Source organism: Ostrinia nubilalis, chromosome 25 (assembly GCF_963855985.1).
Source record: "Ostrinia nubilalis chromosome 25, ilOstNubi1.1, whole genome shotgun sequence".
Lineage (NCBI taxonomy): Eukaryota > Metazoa > Arthropoda > Insecta > Lepidoptera > Crambidae > Ostrinia > Ostrinia nubilalis.
In genome coordinates this window covers 7,370,508-7,390,793 of record NC_087112.1, presented here as the reverse complement: position 1 = coordinate 7,390,793, position 20,286 = coordinate 7,370,508, and the positions used below count along the sequence as shown (strand labels likewise).

At 36.1% G+C, this 20,286-nt stretch overlaps 1 protein-coding gene and 1 non-coding gene across 2 annotated transcripts; both read left to right on the top strand.

Moving 5' to 3' along the window:
• Positions 1–8,553: 8,553 nt before the first annotated feature.
• LOC135084217 (uncharacterized) lies at positions 8,554–20,286 on the top strand. Its single transcript, XM_063978954.1, has 6 exons — positions 8,554–8,607; positions 10,435–10,531; positions 12,993–13,102; positions 14,944–15,051; positions 16,799–16,906; positions 17,878–20,286. The coding sequence occupies exons 1-6, from the start codon at positions 8,603–8,605 to the stop codon at positions 18,008–18,010; spliced, it is 561 nt and encodes a 186-aa protein (XP_063835024.1). The 5' UTR covers positions 8,554–8,602; the 3' UTR covers positions 18,011–20,286.
• On the top strand, positions 11,295–11,367 carry Trnar-acg (transfer RNA arginine (anticodon ACG)). Its single transcript has one exon. It is a non-coding gene; the product is annotated as a tRNA-Arg (tRNA).

Sequence of the window (20,286 nt, the reverse complement as noted above, 5' to 3'; positions counted from 1 at the left end):
TATAAATCACAGCTAATACACGTCGTTCTACAAGTAATAGGAACGTGTAATATATTAGACTATTAATTATGTTGACTCTTTGTCACAGAGGTACGGAATAACGCCCGTATTCACAATCGATGCTTGCTTAAGTGAAGCAGCAAATCGAACTCACAGCTTTGAATAGAGCTCTGTGATTGGTTCGTGTGTCACCTTGTGCGTCTACGCGCACTGTGAGACCTCAGAGTAATGTTTGTGAATACGGGCGTAAATCTCTACCTAAACAAGTAAATCTGTTCGAACTGTACGTTTTAATAAATTAAAAATTTAAATAACTCAAAGGTGACTGACTGACTGATTGACTGACATAGTGATCTATCAACGCACAGCCCAAAACCACTGACGGATCGGGCTGAAATTTGGCATGCTGGTAGATGTTATGACGTAGGCATCCGCTAAGAAAGGATTTTACGAAACTCCACCCCTAAGGGGGTAAAACGGGATCCACGCGTACGAAGTCGCGGGCGGCCGCTAGTTATAAATTAATGGTTGCTACGAAAATGTTACACCGTAGCTACAACGTAGTATTCGTAGCGCTGTAGCTACGCCACTCGTAGCTGGGACGAGGCGTTAGAGAAATGGTATGCAAGTGTACTCGCATGCTGAGTTTGTTCAGGCGTCTTTTCTTAGCACTTGTCTTGAAATTGGTCGCAGGGCCCAAAAGATAAGAAGACATTAAAGAACCCCTAAAGTGCTATACTATTTTAATTATTACTTCTGAGGTTCATAAGTGCCAAATCTTGGTCTAAATTTAATAAGGCTGGATTGCTCCATCTTTCTTTAACTTTCACAAACGTCAAAAGTATATCAAACTCCATACAAAAAACACCGGTTACGGTTAAAGTTAGGTGGTGCAATTCAGCCTAAAAGACTTTTATTTACCAGTTACAATCATGCCTATTCCCGCTTAATATTATTTTTCATCATTGACGCCTAAATCCCGGTCTGAAATCGTCCGAATCATGTCAAATTATGTGCAAGACGGTCCGAATTCGTACCAACACCCTGTATGGCTTGTCACGTATGTTGATTTGAAATGTAATCTGTCGCAGTCCGACAGTGAACCCATTAAGGCTGGCACGCGAGGGCGACGGTAATAGGGTCATGTCACCTGTTTGCGTCCACCACAATATTCGGGTCTAAACAATGGATCAGTGTTTGAAACAGTGGAAAATAACTATACGGACACGCTAAGAAAATCGTAAGCCTTCACTGTTTATTGTTTAGGCTTTAAAGTTAGTTTTCGAACAGTTTTTGAAAGGCGAGGCTTTCGAAAAGTTAGGTTTTCTTGACCACTACCCAACCACCACCTTTTTGACATAGTTTTTGACCTCATTATAAGTAATTAATAATCAAATCATGATGGCAATATATGTGACAAAACCCCTTAAAGTAAGTAAATAAAGGGCCAAAGAGTAATTCGTCCGTGGATGAAAAGTTTGGTGGACGCAGACAGGTGACATGACCCTACGGCCCAGCGGGACAGGCACGTGACCTCACGGAGTGACACTTAGCTGTCAGAGGTTGTTTTACTATTTTGGGAATAGCTTACTAACATGTAATAGCACACATTACCTATTAGAGTTTATAGAAGGACAGCTTCAACTCCTTCAAGCTTATTTTATGATCCTTAAATTGCTTTTCAACTGCGTTTCAAAATAAATAACATAAAATAAAAAGAAATACATATCAGGGCTCCAGTTCAAAAATATAACAAAACCAAATTACCTTAAAAAATCGCCATCTTGTTAATTCCATAAGCATACCGTTTTTTAAACTCGTGAACGTTTCCAAAAATGTCCAATATTCGGGATCATTGGGATTCCGTGAGGCTCTAAGCGATGGGATAAAATATCATCCAGAAGATATCTATTTGCATAATTACTTGAAGGAACGCCTCCGGAATATCAATGGCTGATTTTTCGCTTTTCTTTCCCGTGATAAATGGACTGTTTTCTTATTAAGGAAAGGTCAACCCTAGTTTCTTTTGCATAAACGTGCGACCTTGCTTGAAAGTTTAATTAAAGTTGCCAGTTGAATGACTAATCTAGTTGTGTCAATATTGGTTGTGAAGACCCACGAGATTCCAGTAAGGTTAAGTTGCAATGAATGTGCTTTTTTGCTCCATGTTGGGCGCCAATTAAATTGGCGCCCAAGGTGTTGTAATTCAAGAGATATACATACACTTACGCTTAATATATTTTTAGCATAATAACACTTAGGTATTACAATCAATCACCTAACAGAAATTTATATTATATTCAATGCAATGATTGTTTTAAGATGGAAAACTTGCATTAAAATCTTTTAAAAACATTATGTATTAAATTTGAGTTGATACTTAATCATAATAGCGTGGATTGAATATCCTAACCAAACTTTAACAATACAACCTGTTTCCCAGTAATAAATACTACATATAATAACATTTTAAAACAATACAAGGCTGTTATATTAAAGCCATAACTTTTAGCTCTATTATTAAACAACAACACCCACAATGTAAGCCCTCAGTAAACAATAATACTAAAAGGGTTGGGATAGGGTCAAATTTGCACACTCATTATCCATATTAGTGCATGCCTTGTATCAGAGTTAGTGACGGACGTTGTTGATAAAAAAACATCGATATCGATACTTTTAATGTTAATGAAACTCTGTTGTGCACATAATTTTCATACTCATTGTGCTAGATGCAATAAAATGCAAATGATAATAACAAAAGTAAACTGAACACTATAAAAAGTCAAAGTAATACAAAACAAAATAAATGATTTCATAAGATTAAACCTAAATATTTTGGATATACCTAGATGATTAAGATACTAACGATGAAATTAATTAGCTCACGACAAACTTTTCCGCCGTTTCTTTCGCTCTATACCTATACCTCTCGACTTAGGTTCCGAACTTTTGATGCAAAAGTGATATGTTATTAAAATAAAGATTAATAATTTTGAACTCAGGATGTTCAAAATTACCAAAGCCAATTACGAGTAAGAGTAAACGTCAACTATCGATAAGTTTATACTGTCGACATAATACAACACTAGCTTGTATAAATTATGTTAATGGAAACTCTGGCTTTTTACCCGACTGCCGAAGGAAGGTTATTAATGAGGGTCTTTAAAGCTCGGTCTGACAACGAATTGAGCTTGTTTAAATTAAATCATAATAACTATAAGGTTTAAGCCACCCACACGCGTTTTAATTTTGTTTCACAAAATTATTACACCTTTACTTATACATACTAGTGTTGACCACTACAGGGTGAGTTTGGAATCGTTGGCATCCTTTTAATATAAGACTCTACTCATGATACATAGTGCATTCCCCAAATATGAGACAAATCCAATTAGATTTTTTGTCATTATTTTTACTATGTATTTGTATTGCTCTTAAACACACCAGTCTATAAATTTTGTTGCAAAATAACACTTAATACATCGAAATAAGATGCTTGATGTGCTGTCGTCTGTACAATATTTTAAATATTGAAATTTTAGTTCATTGGATTTGTCTCATATTTGGGGAATGTACTTCATAATCTTGAGTAGAGTCATCATGATTTTATTTTAAAAGGATGCCAATGATTTCAAAGACACCCTTTATATTAACATTATTACTTAGGTAAGAACTTCAAAGTGTGCAACGAGCGTGTAACTTATATTAGAAAGAGGGTAAGAACTTTTGACAATAATAAAATTGGAAGTAGAATTTTACTGCGAAGTTTTCACGCTTTTGTAAATTTTAAGTAAACTCGTTACAAACGTGAATAATAATGACTATGAGATATTGAGGAAGTGAAAGGAATTTAGACACTTGTTCACATTTTGTCCCTCAGTCCTATTTAACGATGTCTTCTTGAAGAGTGAGAGCGTTTTATTCTACTTCACCAGAACCACACAGTGTTAGGTTTGTCCAAAATACTCTTTTTCATGTGTTAATAAAATGTCTTTTTGTCTGCAGGTTCTCGAAGAGGCAAGCCAGGGCTCCGGAGATCATGAACGAGGTCAGCTCGTACCGCGACCCGCTCATGTACAACGAGTGGCCGGTCTACACGGCCTTGCCTCGCGCTGCGCCGAGGTACGTCACTTATTATGTACCATATATGTCACTAGTACCATATATGCCACAAATACCATATATGTCACAAGTACCATATATGACATTTAGTTGGTTGCCAGTTATTTGAGCCAAAGTTGTAAAGTAACCCGAATCTACGGCATGTATGTCACTATGTCACTTTAATGTGACACGCTACAGCATGTTACCTGAATACGACGTCTACCGTATGTGACTTGAATCCAAAAATTACATGATGTAATGTAACATGAAAACATCTAGATACTCAGATACCATACTATTATGGTTATTACATCTGACGATTAGTACCTACACAAAGACGACATGTATCGTGCATACGTTATTTAAATCTATCATTTATACAGCATTTACTAAAAGACGAAGTATGTAACGAACGTTAAATTAAAAATTAATGTCACACAAAAAAACGACACATTTTATGCCATTTTCAACGTGAGGTATCTCGTCAAAAGTATAAAAGTTCAAAAAACACAAACACTAAGTTTTAGGTCATACACTGTGACCGTGATAACGCACGTAGTACGTGTCACGTCACGCAGCTCAGTAACGTCACGTTTCCCGCCATCACGCACCACCTGGCGGCGTATTGTCAACATAATGTAGCCACGGAACACGTAGTTTCAGGGAATTTGTAGGGATATTCACATTTTTGATATTGAATAAAGTGAAACGAGAATAAGGAAAATTCAATTCCAAGAACTAAGCTGAAAATTCCATTCAATCCCAAGCATTGATAGAAGTTGAAAGGAATAAACTCACGCCCGTATTCACAAACATTATTACGAGGTCTCACGGTGCGCGTGGACGCACAGGGTGATACACGAGCAATCACAGAGTTCTATCCAACGCTGTGCGTTCGATTTGCTGCTTCACTAAGCAAGCATCGTTTGTGAATACGGGCATTAGAACTATAGTAAGAACTTACGTACCTATAAAAGTAGCAATTACTATGGAATGTTTCAATTTATCCGTCTAGACAGCTTTCAGACGTAATTAAACGTCGTTTCATTTCATTGGTCAATATTGTGAGGTTAATATTACAAAGAATCGGATTATGTTGGTAATATTTGATCTTTTTTACCATTAACCTTTGAATCAATTTCAATACACGATCATTCCCTGCCCTTTCTAGTACTAGGGCACTATTTAAGTGGTGAGCCTCGACAACATAACGTGTTGTTAGACGACATCACTGATACTTTTAATGAAAAGTTTGACATTTTTGACTACAACCTTATTCAAAACTTTTTATCATTTGAGCACGTTTTGTATTATTAACATTGAATTGAAAATTATCTTGACTACAAAAACATGGAATTGACTTGCAGAAATTTTCGCGCGAAGATTTATTATGACTTTTGACGTGGTTAATCAATACAAAACTGAAGCGGTCAGCTAAATTTCACTTTTGGTGATAAAGATCTGTCCTTTACAATTGTAAAACGCTAGTTTAAGAAGTAAGATATTGTATGTCATTGGATCACCAGTGAACTTTGCGAAAGTCGTCCAAAATGACTAATAGTGGCGGAAAACATTGATGTTCTCAGAAAAATGGAAGAGTAACCTCGTCATCTGATATATCGTAGGATTGAGATAATCCTAGGCATTAATTCCACTAGCTGTATTAACATATTGTATGACCATATTATGGTTAATACGTTTTTTTCTCGCTGGATGTCACAAAATTTGTCAAACGCTCAATAGGACGCTTGTGTCGTTTAGTCCTTGGAAATGTTTGATAAATACGTTTAAAAAGCTTTAAAAGCCGTTTTTAAAATTGTGACAGTTGACGAATTAAGGATCTATGCATAATGATCCTGAAAATAAATAGCTGTCGACTATGGAGGTGTTTTAAGATGAACCAATTCCAACAAAAGTCCCATGCGCTCGGAACACTTTGAAACTTACGGTCGCCTATTTTTCCGAAATATCCGATTATATGACAGAAGCGTCACTAGAGAAATTTAGAATGGTTAATTCTTAATATTAAACAGCCACTTTTTTTCCAAAAGTCTTCAGTTTAATAAGGGAAACTGACCAGCATAGTCGAATCGCCATTCGTGACGAAAATGTGAGCTTTTACACGTCTCGTCAAACAAGTGACTATTTGAACACTCAAAATATGAAATAAACAGGTCCAACGCTACAAAATTCTTGCTTGGAATCTAAACACTTCTTTTGGTACCCATATATTAAAATTAAATGCGTAAACAGCGATTTATGTAGCCAGAAGCAACTGTCGGTGCGGTCAAAAACCATGCTTTGGAGGTGCCTCAAGCTGAGTGAAAAAAATGCTATGAAAAGTGTTTCAGATACATTAAAAAATACATAAATCATGAAAGACAATACCAATAAACGCAATCAATACCATTTTAATAATAAACTACTTTGTTTTCATAGTTAGGCTCACAACTTAAATAGTGTCCCACGTATAAATATACTCAACATCAAATAAACCGCACCTTCCGTGACGCGAACTTTAACGATTTTCTTCTGACACAATCATGGTGCCCCAACAATATTGGTGTTATTTGAAAGCCCAATAAATATCCTTAAAGAAAAACACATTTAATTTCTTAATAAATTATTAGCATATACCATAAATGTGACTTGAAAAAATACCTCACTTTGGGCCCACCTATGGGATCAATTAGACCAATTTTTATGGTTATTATAAAACTAAATAACGATTTCACGTGTCCTCTTTAACAGATGGATAGCAATTAAACCCAACTTAACAGTTTTATAGCCATAAAAGTTGGCTCTAGCGTAACTACCTATTTTTTGAAGAAGTGACTCTGGATCCTTCTAAAGACACATTTTTGGGGTAAAAACCTTTCCTTTAATGAAATGAAGGTTAGAACTAGGCTTTTAAATGGTACCAATATTGGTGAGAAGTGGGGATGCATACGTTTGAAAATGCTTGTCGCGGGAGGTGCGATTTATTTGACGTCGAGTGTATAACAGGCGATAACGCGACTTTGTAGGTAAGTACCTGTAGAAAATAGAAATTAAAGTCGAAATTCGCGTGTATTTATAGCAAATAATAAAGTACGTAGTAGGTACTTTATTATGTATCGTACTGCATACTACTACTAGTGCAGTAAAGAATCTGTTAACAAGTTCGTTATGTATAAATCGAATACTTTGATAACAAATAGGTAAATAAGAAAATTATTTTACAAATAATATATATTTTTAATGGGCCTAAATGTGAAGTTTTTATTGTAACATTAGTAATCGATTACTAATATACTGTGTACAGTACAGAATTACCCTTCGTATGAGTATGTTACGGTTTAAATAGGATAAGTATCTACTTATTAATTTGTATATTATATCTATAATATACAAATTGGTCTGATTGTAAATACGTTTGTTGGAGATAATCCGTTGAACGGCCCGATTGTACTCGTTCGTCTATTTCTGAAATAGAAAGCTTATTACTACCGTAGTTATTTATATCCAATATCCAATATTAAGTACTAAAGACGATTTACGATGAGTAATACGTGGGTGAAGCCATGTGAGTCAGATAAGTTGAAGATACATCAAAACATAGCTATATTAAATGCTCAACCAAATAGAACGCGTACTAACGCGCGCTACAGCGTAAAGGTTCATTTCATAGAGATATAGAGAGATGCCAACTAATGAGCTGAGTTCGAAACTCAGTGTCGCATTATAAATTCACACACACAAAGTAATCAAAATATGTGCTCATTATTCACTGCGTTGTCAGTACTCAACGTTCGAATAATCTTTAGTACTACGCAAGCAATGTAAACTGTTTACATTACGACGTCGCTGTCATCATTGCTTTCACGAGCAATGTGTTCTGTTGGGCATATTGCTGCGACACCGGCCCCGCCCCCTTGTCACATCTCCCTTTAGTTTCTGTGATCTGTGGCTCATTTCCACGGCAATCCAGCTTCGAATGACCCAGTAATGCAGGATCTCACATAACTGGACTGTCACTACACGCATTTAAACTTGTCGTTATAGCCAGAATTTATTAAGCCTTGCCCTTCTGGCATGTAGAGCCCCACATAACCCATCTGACCAGAGCGGCCGGAATGCAATTTTTCCACGTAAAAAACAAAAAACGGCTCCAGAATTTAATAAATAAACATGTCTACAGTCCATCCTAAAATAATTCACGAATTCGAGCGCAACGAACTTTATTTCCGCCATTGTAAGCTCGGTGACATTCAAAGTTTCTTTTTAAGTTCGCTGTTCGATGGCGCACAAATAAAAGTGGCACTGAAGCTTTTGCAAAGCTTTCTTTGTTTATTGGGCGTACATAAGCTGCGATACAGAAATAGAAGAATCGGTATTATTATCACAGAGTATTATTATCAGTGGGCACGTGCACTGCTCTACGTAGAAGCAAGAACGTGATTGTAATTGAAAATTTAAATAGAAATACCCTTTTTACGTGGATGCTGCTGGAACAATGAGGTATTTGATAGGCTTCTTTTATCAAATTGAAAGACAAAAGTTTGGTTTTCATCGGTAATGTTCTGCGTTCTATTTTAAGTACAGAGAAAAAATAATTAGTCGTTTTTTCTTCATTTGGTTTGGGTTTCAGTACACCAATAAGGATTTAATTTGAAGAATGGTTAGATACCTGGCTTTATTTTCGCGACAAAAAGGACTCTCGTATCTATGTCGTTCGACTAAATCTATCTCATTAGGCCTAGGATGCGCGCCGCGATAAGCGGTTATCACGTCATTTTATTGTTTTTCCCATACATTTTGACGTCGAAAAAGTATGTAAGTATATTATCACTATTTTTAGCCCGGCAGAATTTTGCACCGAAACTTATCAAAAGTGCTTAATAATTTAGCCGTGAAAGAAAAGTCTGGCGAATATGGAAGCACTGTATTTTAGATTAATTATGTATGTTATTCGTAAAATGATAATGAAACACACAACGTCGCTATTTTTAGATCTCCGAGTGGGCGTAGCTCGAAATAAGATAGGAATGAAATGATAATATAATCCAGTCTTTTGTTTACCTTTAATAATAATTAAAATGTGTTTACATAGCGAATAGTTTCCACTACCCTATAAAGAAATAACAACCCTAACTACAATACAATAAGGCTGAGTTGTACCTTACTTTAACCGTACCTATAACCATAACCGGTGTTTTTGTTCAGTCAGAATTTGACGGACTTTTGACGTTTGTTATTGTTAAAGTAAGATGGTAGCATAAGGCTGCTTTTTCTTAGTCAGGAAATACATGAAAATGCAACCCACCCCGGGGGAACCAGTGGGTATGTGAGGCTCTCCCTGCCCTATAGGTACTCACTAAAACCTGACCGTGTCCTCCCACAGTGGGACGGAACTGCGAGTTATTGTCCGAGCTAGACGGCCTAGACATTCTTTCGCGGCCCCAGGTTGTGGCTCGCTCTGTTGGAGCAAGCGACGACTGGCTTCAGGGGAGTAGTAGGTACCTTCTAGAGATGGGTTATACTAGGTAAATTTGATACTAGGTGCACCTATTCCTAGTATTTATTAATACTCGATCCAAATACCTATTCCACCTAGTACGTAGTAATTAGCATACTTGACGCGACTAGTGCGGACTAATCCACGTAATATGACTTTAAAATACATTTTTTTTTAAAAGATACAACCGTAGTATGAATAATGCAATTTGAAATTGAATAATAATTCCTCCCTTCATACTTCATCAGGCTTAGGACTGTCAACTTAAAAGTTGGCGTATTTAAAAGATATCAATTTCATAAAAATATTTACATATTTTTTTCTTATTTACATGAATATGGTTTGACTACGTTTGTGTGCGTTTGCTTCGTCGCGCTCAAATTTGTTTGGTCAGACAGAGACAGAGTGAATCTCTACGTTCGTTCGCACATAAGCTTAGCGAGAAATACTAGGTGCGCGTAATACACGACTACGGATTACGCAATAATAACCTCTATTACTTTGATGGTAGGGTCGGAAATCGTGTAATTTATAAAATACTAGGTGGATCAAGTATTTAAAAAATTGGAATAGGTGCCGCCTAGTACCTACTGTAAAATACCTAGTGTGTGGATCTATTCTAGTAAATACGTCTCATCTCTAGTACCTTCCCTGTTCTTCGCTAACGGTGCGCGTGGCACCAACTTACTTTAACGGTAATTATAATAATATTCGGAGTTTTTAGTATGGAGTTTGACAGACTTTTGACAATTTGTTATAGTTAAAGTAAGATGGTGCAACCCAACCGTGTTGTTTAATACATTATTTAGGTAAGGTATCTTTTGTGGCAGGTTCCGATACCAGTACCCGACGATGCCCCGCGAGGCGTACGGCCGCGTCGTGACCAAGGCCCCGCCGAACGTCGTGCGCACTCCGGACTACGATGAGGTAAGAAGGCGCACGGTAGCGTGACAAGCCAAGTTCAAGACAATAAGGCAAGTTTTTTTTTAATGCATAACAAGGCAGGTATTTGACCACAATCGCACCTGATGTTAAGTGGGATGCAGTCTAGGATGGTACATATCTAAATAATCATAAGTTTGCCTTTTCTTTCGCATTATTAGAGTTTCGTTTTCGAACGTCGGTCGTTGTGCGTAGGTACTATGATTACGATGAGGTAAGAACGGCGCACGGTAGCGTGAAAAACCAAGTTCAAGGCTACAAGCTAAGTTAGTCCCTGTTAGAGTATCTTTTTCGAAGATTTGCGATGAGGTAAAAAGGGCGCACGGTAGCTCGTCAAGCGAAGTCCCAAATTTCACCTTTAAGTTTAATTTTAGGATATTGTGCGCACTTTGGGCTAATAAAATATGAACAGTAGTGTGTCAAGCTAAGTTAAGTCACTTACTTGGCTTCATTCGTCTCACGTTACCGTCTTTGAGTTTTATTTTCTTTAATAAAATGGCTTTGATCTCTCAATAGTATTATGTTTATTGTTTACCCATTAAGTACTATTGATAACAAATCAAAATTGATTCTGTTTAGGCGCGTAAAGAAAAAATCTCGCTCTCATTTTTAAAACGGCTGATCTAACCAATTTAAAATGCTAATTTTTCAACAAGTCCCACTCTGTGGTCACGCTAACAACACACACATACACATTGATATCTCTATACAGAACGCTTGAACGCTATTTTCGGCCTGCTCAGCAACTGGCCCTGTGGCGCAACGGATAACGCGTCTGACTACGGATCAGAAGATTCCAGGTTCGAATCCTGGCAGGGTCGCAGAAATTCTTTTTTGTTTTATATTATTACTTTTATAATTTTTTCGATATTTTATAAAGAATTAGTTATGAAATAAAACGTTTAAAAATACAACTACTTTTTTTTCTTAAATTATTGTATTGGCCGGCTAAGTAACAACACTTTTATTAATATTCACAAGGAGATTTATCACTGAATAAATTAAATAATTTTAGAATTTAAATTTTTTAGTGATAGAAAAAAAAAATGAAAAGGTTTATTTTATTAGCTTTATTTACCTACATTTACTAATATTGTCAACATAAATAATGATTTATCGAGATAAAACAGAAATTCAGCATTACGACGCAACTTTTCTAAACTTATAACTAGCGCCACCTATTGGAGCTCAGCTAAACTACAGTTTCTACTTATGATGACTAGATGGCGCCACAAGCGGCACTAGACGGTCGACTTGTTTCATTCACTCTTTCCATTGATGAGAAATTCTATTGAATGGCATAGAACATTCAATAAACTAGTTTGTAACTTTGTAGGTACTCGTAGTAAGAAGATTGCGTTTCAGCAGGATTTTTTTCTGTCTGTATGTTGAATATTTAAATCTTTTTTGGGGTAGGGCGTGGTGAGCTTAAAACAGCTTTCTGCTCATTGTGCTTTCTTAATAAAATATTATGTTAAATATATTGTTTAAATAATCTAATTAAACAGATACTTAAAACAGGGTTCGAGGATATATATCAAGGGATATATATCAAGATATATATCAAGGGATATATATCAAGATATATATCGGATATATATCCGATATATATCAAGCCGGTTTTTATGATATATATCAACTTTTAAAATTTGTTACTGTATTTGTACTTTTTGACATAAGATTTTTATTTTTTTAGTTTATTTTGCCGTATTTAACAGATATTTTATGTTTTTGCTTTATTTGACTGATTTTAAGTTTTAAAAACATTAAAAACATGTTTATGTAACACAATATGCAATAGTATTCATGAATAATACAATAAAATAATACTATGGCTTTCATACAAAATTGATATATATCAAAGTTGATATATATCTGATATATATCATAAATATCCGATATTTTGATATTTATAATAAATATCGGATATTTTCGAACCCTGACTTAAAATAGGTTTAGGATTTCAACTCGCAATCCACAAAAAGCAACCTACTTACTTACTCGAAATAGATAAGTAGAAGAAAATTAATTACATAATTTATCTGAGTTCGTTCGTTCGTTCGTTTCAGTCAATTGACGTCCACTGCTGGATAAAGGCCTCCTCCAAGGTTTTCCACAATGCATGGTCCTGCGCTGCCCGCATCCAGGCTCTCCCCGTGACCTTTACCAGATCGTCGGTCCACCTAGTGGATTATTAATTTATCTGAGTATCTACCTATTAAACTTTTAGGGTGTTTACTGTTATTATTAGTTAGTGTACCTACTTAATTTTGGTTCTGGTACACTAGCACGAAAGATATTTGCGCGAAGACACAAACGCGAAAAACCAATGGACACTTAAGTACGCGAAAATACGTTAGCGCAAACTGACTGCGCGAAAAGACATGAGCGTTTCTTCTTCTTGCATATTTTTGTCAGCTTGCCTCATTTGGACTCGTTGTTACAGATGTTTGGCATGCTGAACGTGCCTCACACCTCTGGCAAGATCCTCAGGTACCCTGGACCCTCGCGGCCTCGAGGCGGGCCCACCTTCATGGTACCTCCTCAACGAGACAGGTAAGAACCATGGCTACAAAGATAAAAAAGCCTGTAAGCTAAGAACAACTCGACCAGACAGTCACCGATCTACCAAAAGGTGTTTCGTGATACTATGAAGTTGTGAGTTTGTGAGTGACCCTACTAGAATATTTATAGCAAAGTTACTTTGGTAAATTTCAATTACCTACTATTTTGTGGCGATGACGGCAATTGACGGAATGGAATGAGAAATCATAATTTTTCGCAGCAATGCCTTGGTTGGATATTACTTTTAATTATCTAACCTATTAGGCTATTCATGACGCAAATAAAAAATGAAGTTGCCTATAAAATTGATATTAATTAGCATGCTATAATGCTCTGATAGATGGGAAAGTAAAAAAAAAACATAAATCTCCTTCACTCTCAATAACTGTACTTTCAAAGAGCAATTTTACATGCTTAATATTACTGAACTCAGTCAAAATCCTAACAGTTTAACCCAGTTTGAGCCTATTCAAAACTCAAGAGTTATCACGTTCTTCTCAAAACAGGATCTATTCAATAAATACACGCCTAATACCAAAGTTACATCTTTGTTTTTACCTCAAAATACCTACTTTAACGACCAAAACATCAAAGTTTCGCCAAAACGACGCGCCGCCCACTCGTTGCGAACTTTTGAAATAAGCTCTCTAATTTTCTCAATATTTCAAAGTTTATCGAAAACAATTGACATTTGAACATTCAAGTACTTATTTAATGTCTTTTAATTTGCTGCTGTGATTTGAGATATAAATAACTGAAAGTAAATTGGGTCAGATTTCGATTTTGCAATTATGTAAGTTTGTTATTTAATGTTTGAAGTTGTAAAATGTCAAAGCTTATTGAATAAGAAATTTGCCTTATTCGATTGGAACGAATTGACGTTAGCGCAACTAAAATAGAATTGCTTGATTTAAATTGGATTTTCAGAGCTTTTAATAAGTTGTACCATAGAATGTTTGGGAAGTGTGAATTTAACTAATTTGTCAAATAACAGGCTTATAAATGTATATTCAAGTATCGTCGAAGTGGCTTAAAGTTACCATAGTTCAGACGGGTTTCGTGAATAATTTCGTACTAGTAACTTATTCTGTGATAATTCGTAGGTAAGTATTTGTCACAAAATAGCACTTTAGTAAGTCCTAGTTAAACTTGTTTTCTGACCAAGCTCTATTTAAATGGAAATACATGGATCTTAACGCGACATTTATGATTGAGTTACTTTGTGTTACTCAAGGCTTGACGTTTCGGCTGCTATGCTGCAGCCGTGGACACAAGCAGAACTGCCTACAATCAAAAGTTTAAAAAGTAAGAAGCTGTTGTGAAGTGAAGTTGGATCATAAGATCAAAGGGTTGGAGTAGCTAAGTAGATTATTTATTGTTTTCGACCCAAGTAAAAAATTAAACTATTAAATAATAAATAAAATAAAAAGTATTTAATTCAGATAACAGAGATCCATAAATTTTAGTAAAAAATTAGGCTAATTGTTTTAGCTTCCCTTCAGTAGGATATTTAAATCCATAATGGTTGTCACTCGAGAAGGTATGTAGAAATGTTTAATGTTGGATAGTCATAATTGGCCTACAAAATCTACTAAAAAACATTGTTATTACAGATTGATATTGTGCTGTGTACTATCCTTAAATAAATAAATAAAATAAATAAATAAATAATGTTAGTATCTTATTTCTAAAACAGACCTCGTCCTGCTGAGCATGTGGCCGATCAGTGGACAATCCCCACTATCGGCTATCTCCTTCAGTACGCTGTGGCAGCTGCCGCGCACTTTGTGCAGTAATGATGCGCACTTGATGAACTATTGAATTATCTCTAGATTCGAAGCCCTGAAGAAGCTGATCCGACAGGAGCACGTGCGTGAACTGCAGAGGAAGTACGAGACTGAACAGAAGCAGGAGCTCAAGGAGATCACGGCTGGGCGCGGGTGAGTGCCGGTTCAGTTCCCGATGGGGTCAATTACAATAGCGGAACGGTGCCATTGTCGGCCTATTGTGGTGAATTAATTCCTTATCGTTCCCGTTGAGGTCAATTCTTGCTTTTCAAAGGTGCTATATGAAGCTGCCATTCCATTCCTTATCTAAGGTTATGGTTGTAAAGTACATACAAAAATTTTTGTTCCCGTTGCGTTGGGGTCAATTACAATTTGCAATCAATGTCAGCTAGTAAATTTATCTCGTCAGCCGATCATTGAAATGGCCACATATGTGGATGTGCCCGGGCACATCGTGAAAGGGCGACACTTCAGGATTTGCCCAGTATAAAGTCGGGCGGATCGACGAGAATAAAGTTTTGTCGATATTCCCAACTAAACAATGGGGGGATCATAAAGATCGCGAACAAAGATCACAAACAGCTGATTGTTGTGTTCAAAATAACAGTGAAAAATGAAGACAGAAAAAAAAATGCAGGTTTCTGAATTTTACTGGAGCGTGCTAATCTTCTAATGACATGTTTTTCGTTTTTGTTAAGCGAATCTTAAGGTCTGCTTTCAAAATCTCAATCTAGCCTTAAAATCGAGTATTAGGCTTCATTCTATTTTAATTACACACTATAAAGCACGTCTTGACTGTTTTTCTAAATATACCGTTTAATTTCCATTATTTGCGATAGAATCACAATTATACCTAGTATTGATAGGCTTCATGATATTTCAGTCCAAAAGGTTTCTGTACTCATCTGTCACGATTGCTATACTCCACAGAGCGTATAATCATCCCTTCAAATTTTTCTTCGCAGACCTTTTCTACGCCATGTTGGTTTTCTGCCTTTTATAATTTTTCATAGCCCAAGAGTTTTTGTAAGTACGGTCGATAGCACATGAAGCTATACATTTTTGTTACAATATAGTCCCTATCACAACTGCATAAGATGATAGAGTTAAGCTTGATGTGCTCTCCTCTGTACTTAAGTAAGATTTAACGACATGCACTTTGAAAAACGGCTTTTATTCAGAAGTATTAATAAAAATAAGGATTATGAATCAATTGTAATGATTGTAAGAAACTGTTCTTGAGCCAAATGTTCGGATTGACCTAATACTTCAAGTTTTTTAGTATTTTAAGCTTGGACTGTCTCCATTAAATCTGGAATGTAATAATCGAAGAGTATTGTGTAAAAGTCAGTTTAGTGACCATTTATTTCCTGTAGGTTTAGATCAATAAAGCCCGGGCTTTAAAATAAAAAAGGACATAACTGAAGAAAATAAGAATATTTTTCTATTATTGGTCGAAATTCGAACAACAGATCGGCGGCAAGTCCCCAGACCTGTCATATCTGGTCAGAGTTGTTTAGTTGAGAGTTAATGTTAGGCCAAGACCTCCATTAGTTCTCCAGGTATTTAAATTACAGAAGGCCGTGCCCCTGCCGTGGAGACAAAAGGACATGTTTATGATGATGATTGTTAAAAAAATATAATATTAGATAGGTTTTTATCGTAGGGATACGCTCGATGACAAAAGGTTTGAAATTAATGCTTCAACCTAATTAAATAAATTGGCGCGATCATAGGCCAATGACAGGTCGCGCGACCCATGACAGTCCGCGCGACCCGTCATTGGCATATGATCGCGCCGTGATCGCGCCGGCGATGGCGATCTGCACGCGTTGGTGTGGTTGAAGCTTTAGGCAAACTGTGCAGTGTTCTTCTGATTAATTTAGTAATATTTCCACAGAGGTGACGACTATGCGTACGGCAACTACGGCGAGCAGGAGCCCCGCGGGCTGCAGTCTCTTCAGGTGGAGTACCCGGCAGACGAGCCCAACGCCAGGCAGCATAACAAGTGAGATATCTGACAGATAGCGAATTACTTTATTAGCCATGTCACCGTAAAATTGTGAATTCCGTCAGATTATAATCTGACGTAGTTAAATTACAATCTAACCTAACCTAACCCACTGTTAGTTTACAATCTAACGCGTTGTATTATAAACTGACAGAGTTCACAATTTCACGTTGACAGCCACAAGCGAAATAAACTAATTTTGTATTAGCCACCTTAAGTACAGTCCCAGGGTCGTAATTGCCTATTAGCGCAGTGGCCCAATAATTTTCTTTTCGTGTTGTGTTGTTTTCGTTTATAAATTGTGCACAGTGTTCAATAAAATCTATTATATTCTATTGTATTCTTTTCATAAAACCACTTGCCCTGTGCATATAAGGAACAAGAGCCCTTTTCTCTAAAAGAATGGGAAGTTGCAAAATTACAGAACATAAACAAAAGAGCAGATGGGGTCCTTTCTTGATCACAGATCCCTGATCACATTGTCATGTACCTAGTCCTAACAGCAGACTAACTCAAATTCCTTTTCGAAGTGGCAGAAAAAAACTTTGGTGGCCTCTTATTTTTGACACGAATTCCATTTACAAGATTTACGCCCGTATTCACAAACATTACTATGAGGTCTCACAGTGCGCGTGGACGCACAGGGTGACACATGAACCAATCACAGAGCTCTATTCAGCGCTGTGCGTTCGATTTGCTGCTTCACTTAAGCAAGTATCGTTTGTGAATACGGGCTTTAGTTGTTAGGCTTAAGCCAACTTAGGCTGAGTTGCACCACCTAATTTTGACCGTAACTATGACACGAGTGGTCGAATTTAACTTGACCTTCCCGATTATGTGCTTGAGCTTGAACAATTGAGGTGAAGTATGTAGTATACTATAAGAAGGAATAAAATTATGGAGGCTTTTACGTCGTGGCCAATTGACAAATTAACTCAACCATTACAAATAAGCAACTTTTGTTCCAGGAAGCCCCAAGCTGGAAGCCGCCAAGTCTCCCAGTTCTCTCGCTATTCTGACGTCATGCTGCCGCCAGTCCGCCGCACCTTCTACCACCCCTACTATGACTACATTACCCCCGACTTCGTCCCCTACTACTGAACCCCTCTCATCCCCTAGAGGAACCCTTCTGGAATCAGGGACTCTCCCAATCAACAAGAAAGCATATCGGTACCATATCCCCGCTTCTGCTTACGAGTCGTCGAGCCGCGAGCTTTTTTCTATAACGGCAATATGTATTTTTATATTTGTAAAACCAATTTTTTCTATGTAGATATTCGATATACCCCCTTGAATTTTTCTAGTATGTAAATTAATCTTTCTTGAGACAATAATCGTATACAATTCGAGCAATTATGACATGAACTGTCAATTCCAGATAAATGTTAACGAATTTGACAATAAATTTGACAAAATTGGACAATAAAATACGGTGTATTACCATTTGATGTTTGTAGTGATAAGGTGTAAAATGATTATACCGTGGTAACGGGTTTTAGGATTTAAAATGGCGGTTTATAATCCGCTGTCAGCTTCTTTCTTCTGAAGTTTTCGACGTAAGCGCAAATATATTTAAAATTAATAATTCTCTGGGATAGTTCTTTTATAAATCTCTGAGGTGTCGCCCTAGAACGAGCCCCAACCTTTCACTTCTTGTAGATATATAATTTAAGTGATTATTGTTAAGTTTATTAATAAATGTCATACGTATATAATTTGTGTACTTAATTTTAATGCTATTATTAGAAAACTTTGGCACGATAGATAGATGTTCTTGGTTAAAAATAAAGTGTGGGAATTACCGCCCTCTATCGGGCGATTGTCTACAACTGACGGGTGAAGTGACGTCATATGACCGTCTATTATCGTGCTGTGGTATTTGGTTCCCTTTGAAGTAGTGTCAAAGTGACAATAATGTTTTTAACTGCAGTAAACTGTAGTTTTTCATCGATATACATAATTATCGTTGTGATTAGCTGCTAAGTTACCATTACTGACTGTTACTCTTATTCCAACGGCCAACGGGACGGCTTAGTCGATTTCGGCGGTGCAAGGTTTTTCGGGTCTCAATCAAAAACATAAAGTTGAGCTCGCACAACCGAATTCCGACGGAAAAATGCTTTAACTATGTTTAAATGTTTCACGTTTATTGTATTAGAATAATTATTAAGCGTAAAAACGCAGCTTATACTCATATTCTATTGGATTATAGTCGTAGGTGTGAACACAGCCTAACTCGGGAAGACTTAGTGCTGCCACTAGGAAAAAATCAAAAAAATACCATGATAAAAACAGTTGAATACGTAGCAAAGAATATCACAGAATTTAATAAAAATAACAACTTATAATAATAATGTGTGTTAGCATTAATGTGGTGATAATCTTTTTATCAGTTAATGTGATCAGATTCTTCAATTTTAAATTACTTTTTCCAAAAGATGACAAAAGTAATAGAACAGATTAAAAAGTGGCGTTGCACTGAAGGGAAGGTTGTTATTCTAAGAAAGTTGTTACCTATTTGTGTACTATATTTATTATTGTAACTAATCAACTATCGACTAAATATCGACAAGATGGGTCGACATAACCTCACAGACTATGAAATTTGGCTTTAAAATTATATTACACATTATATGGCTTTAAGCAAGTCAATGAATTCAGTAAACTTCTATTTATTAAAGGACGCGAGTCCCATCCTATATGTTACGATTAGCGAGATATCTATACATATTTTTATTTATATATAATTTTCTAACAATATTCTGTAGAATTTACAAATTATTTTATTGTCTTTTAAAGATCACTAAACGTTAGGTAGTTAGTGGATATTACATAATACATTTAGTAGTTTATGAAAGCGTATTGCAATTAAAATAGGTGTTTGATTATTGGAATATAATATGGAACATGTCATTAAGTGTAGTTTCAATATAACATATCTTTGTGTAACAGAGGAAAAGTATTTATCATATCGATAACATATTATGCGGAAAATTATTCGATAAAAAACTATCGAATGATTAGGTAATCCGTAAAAAACTACTGTATTGGTATCATTTTCAAAAGCTTGCAACACTGAATTCCGTTTTCTGAATTTAAATTTAAAGTGCATTCCATAGTTTATAGTGCAACTTTAACGTATAAAATATTCAACTTAACATTAACTTTATTGAATTGATGTGAAGCGGCGGGATCTTTGACAATAAATAAATAAATACGACAATAAATAAATAAATTCGACCTATATCTGTGTAGTGTGGTCGCGTCGCTATAACCTAGGTATACAAGTAACGTACCCATAGTAGTTAATGTTTTAAAATGTATATTAATTGGTGGTTTTTTTGAAAATAAAGATAGTTACCTACTCCTGAGCAGAA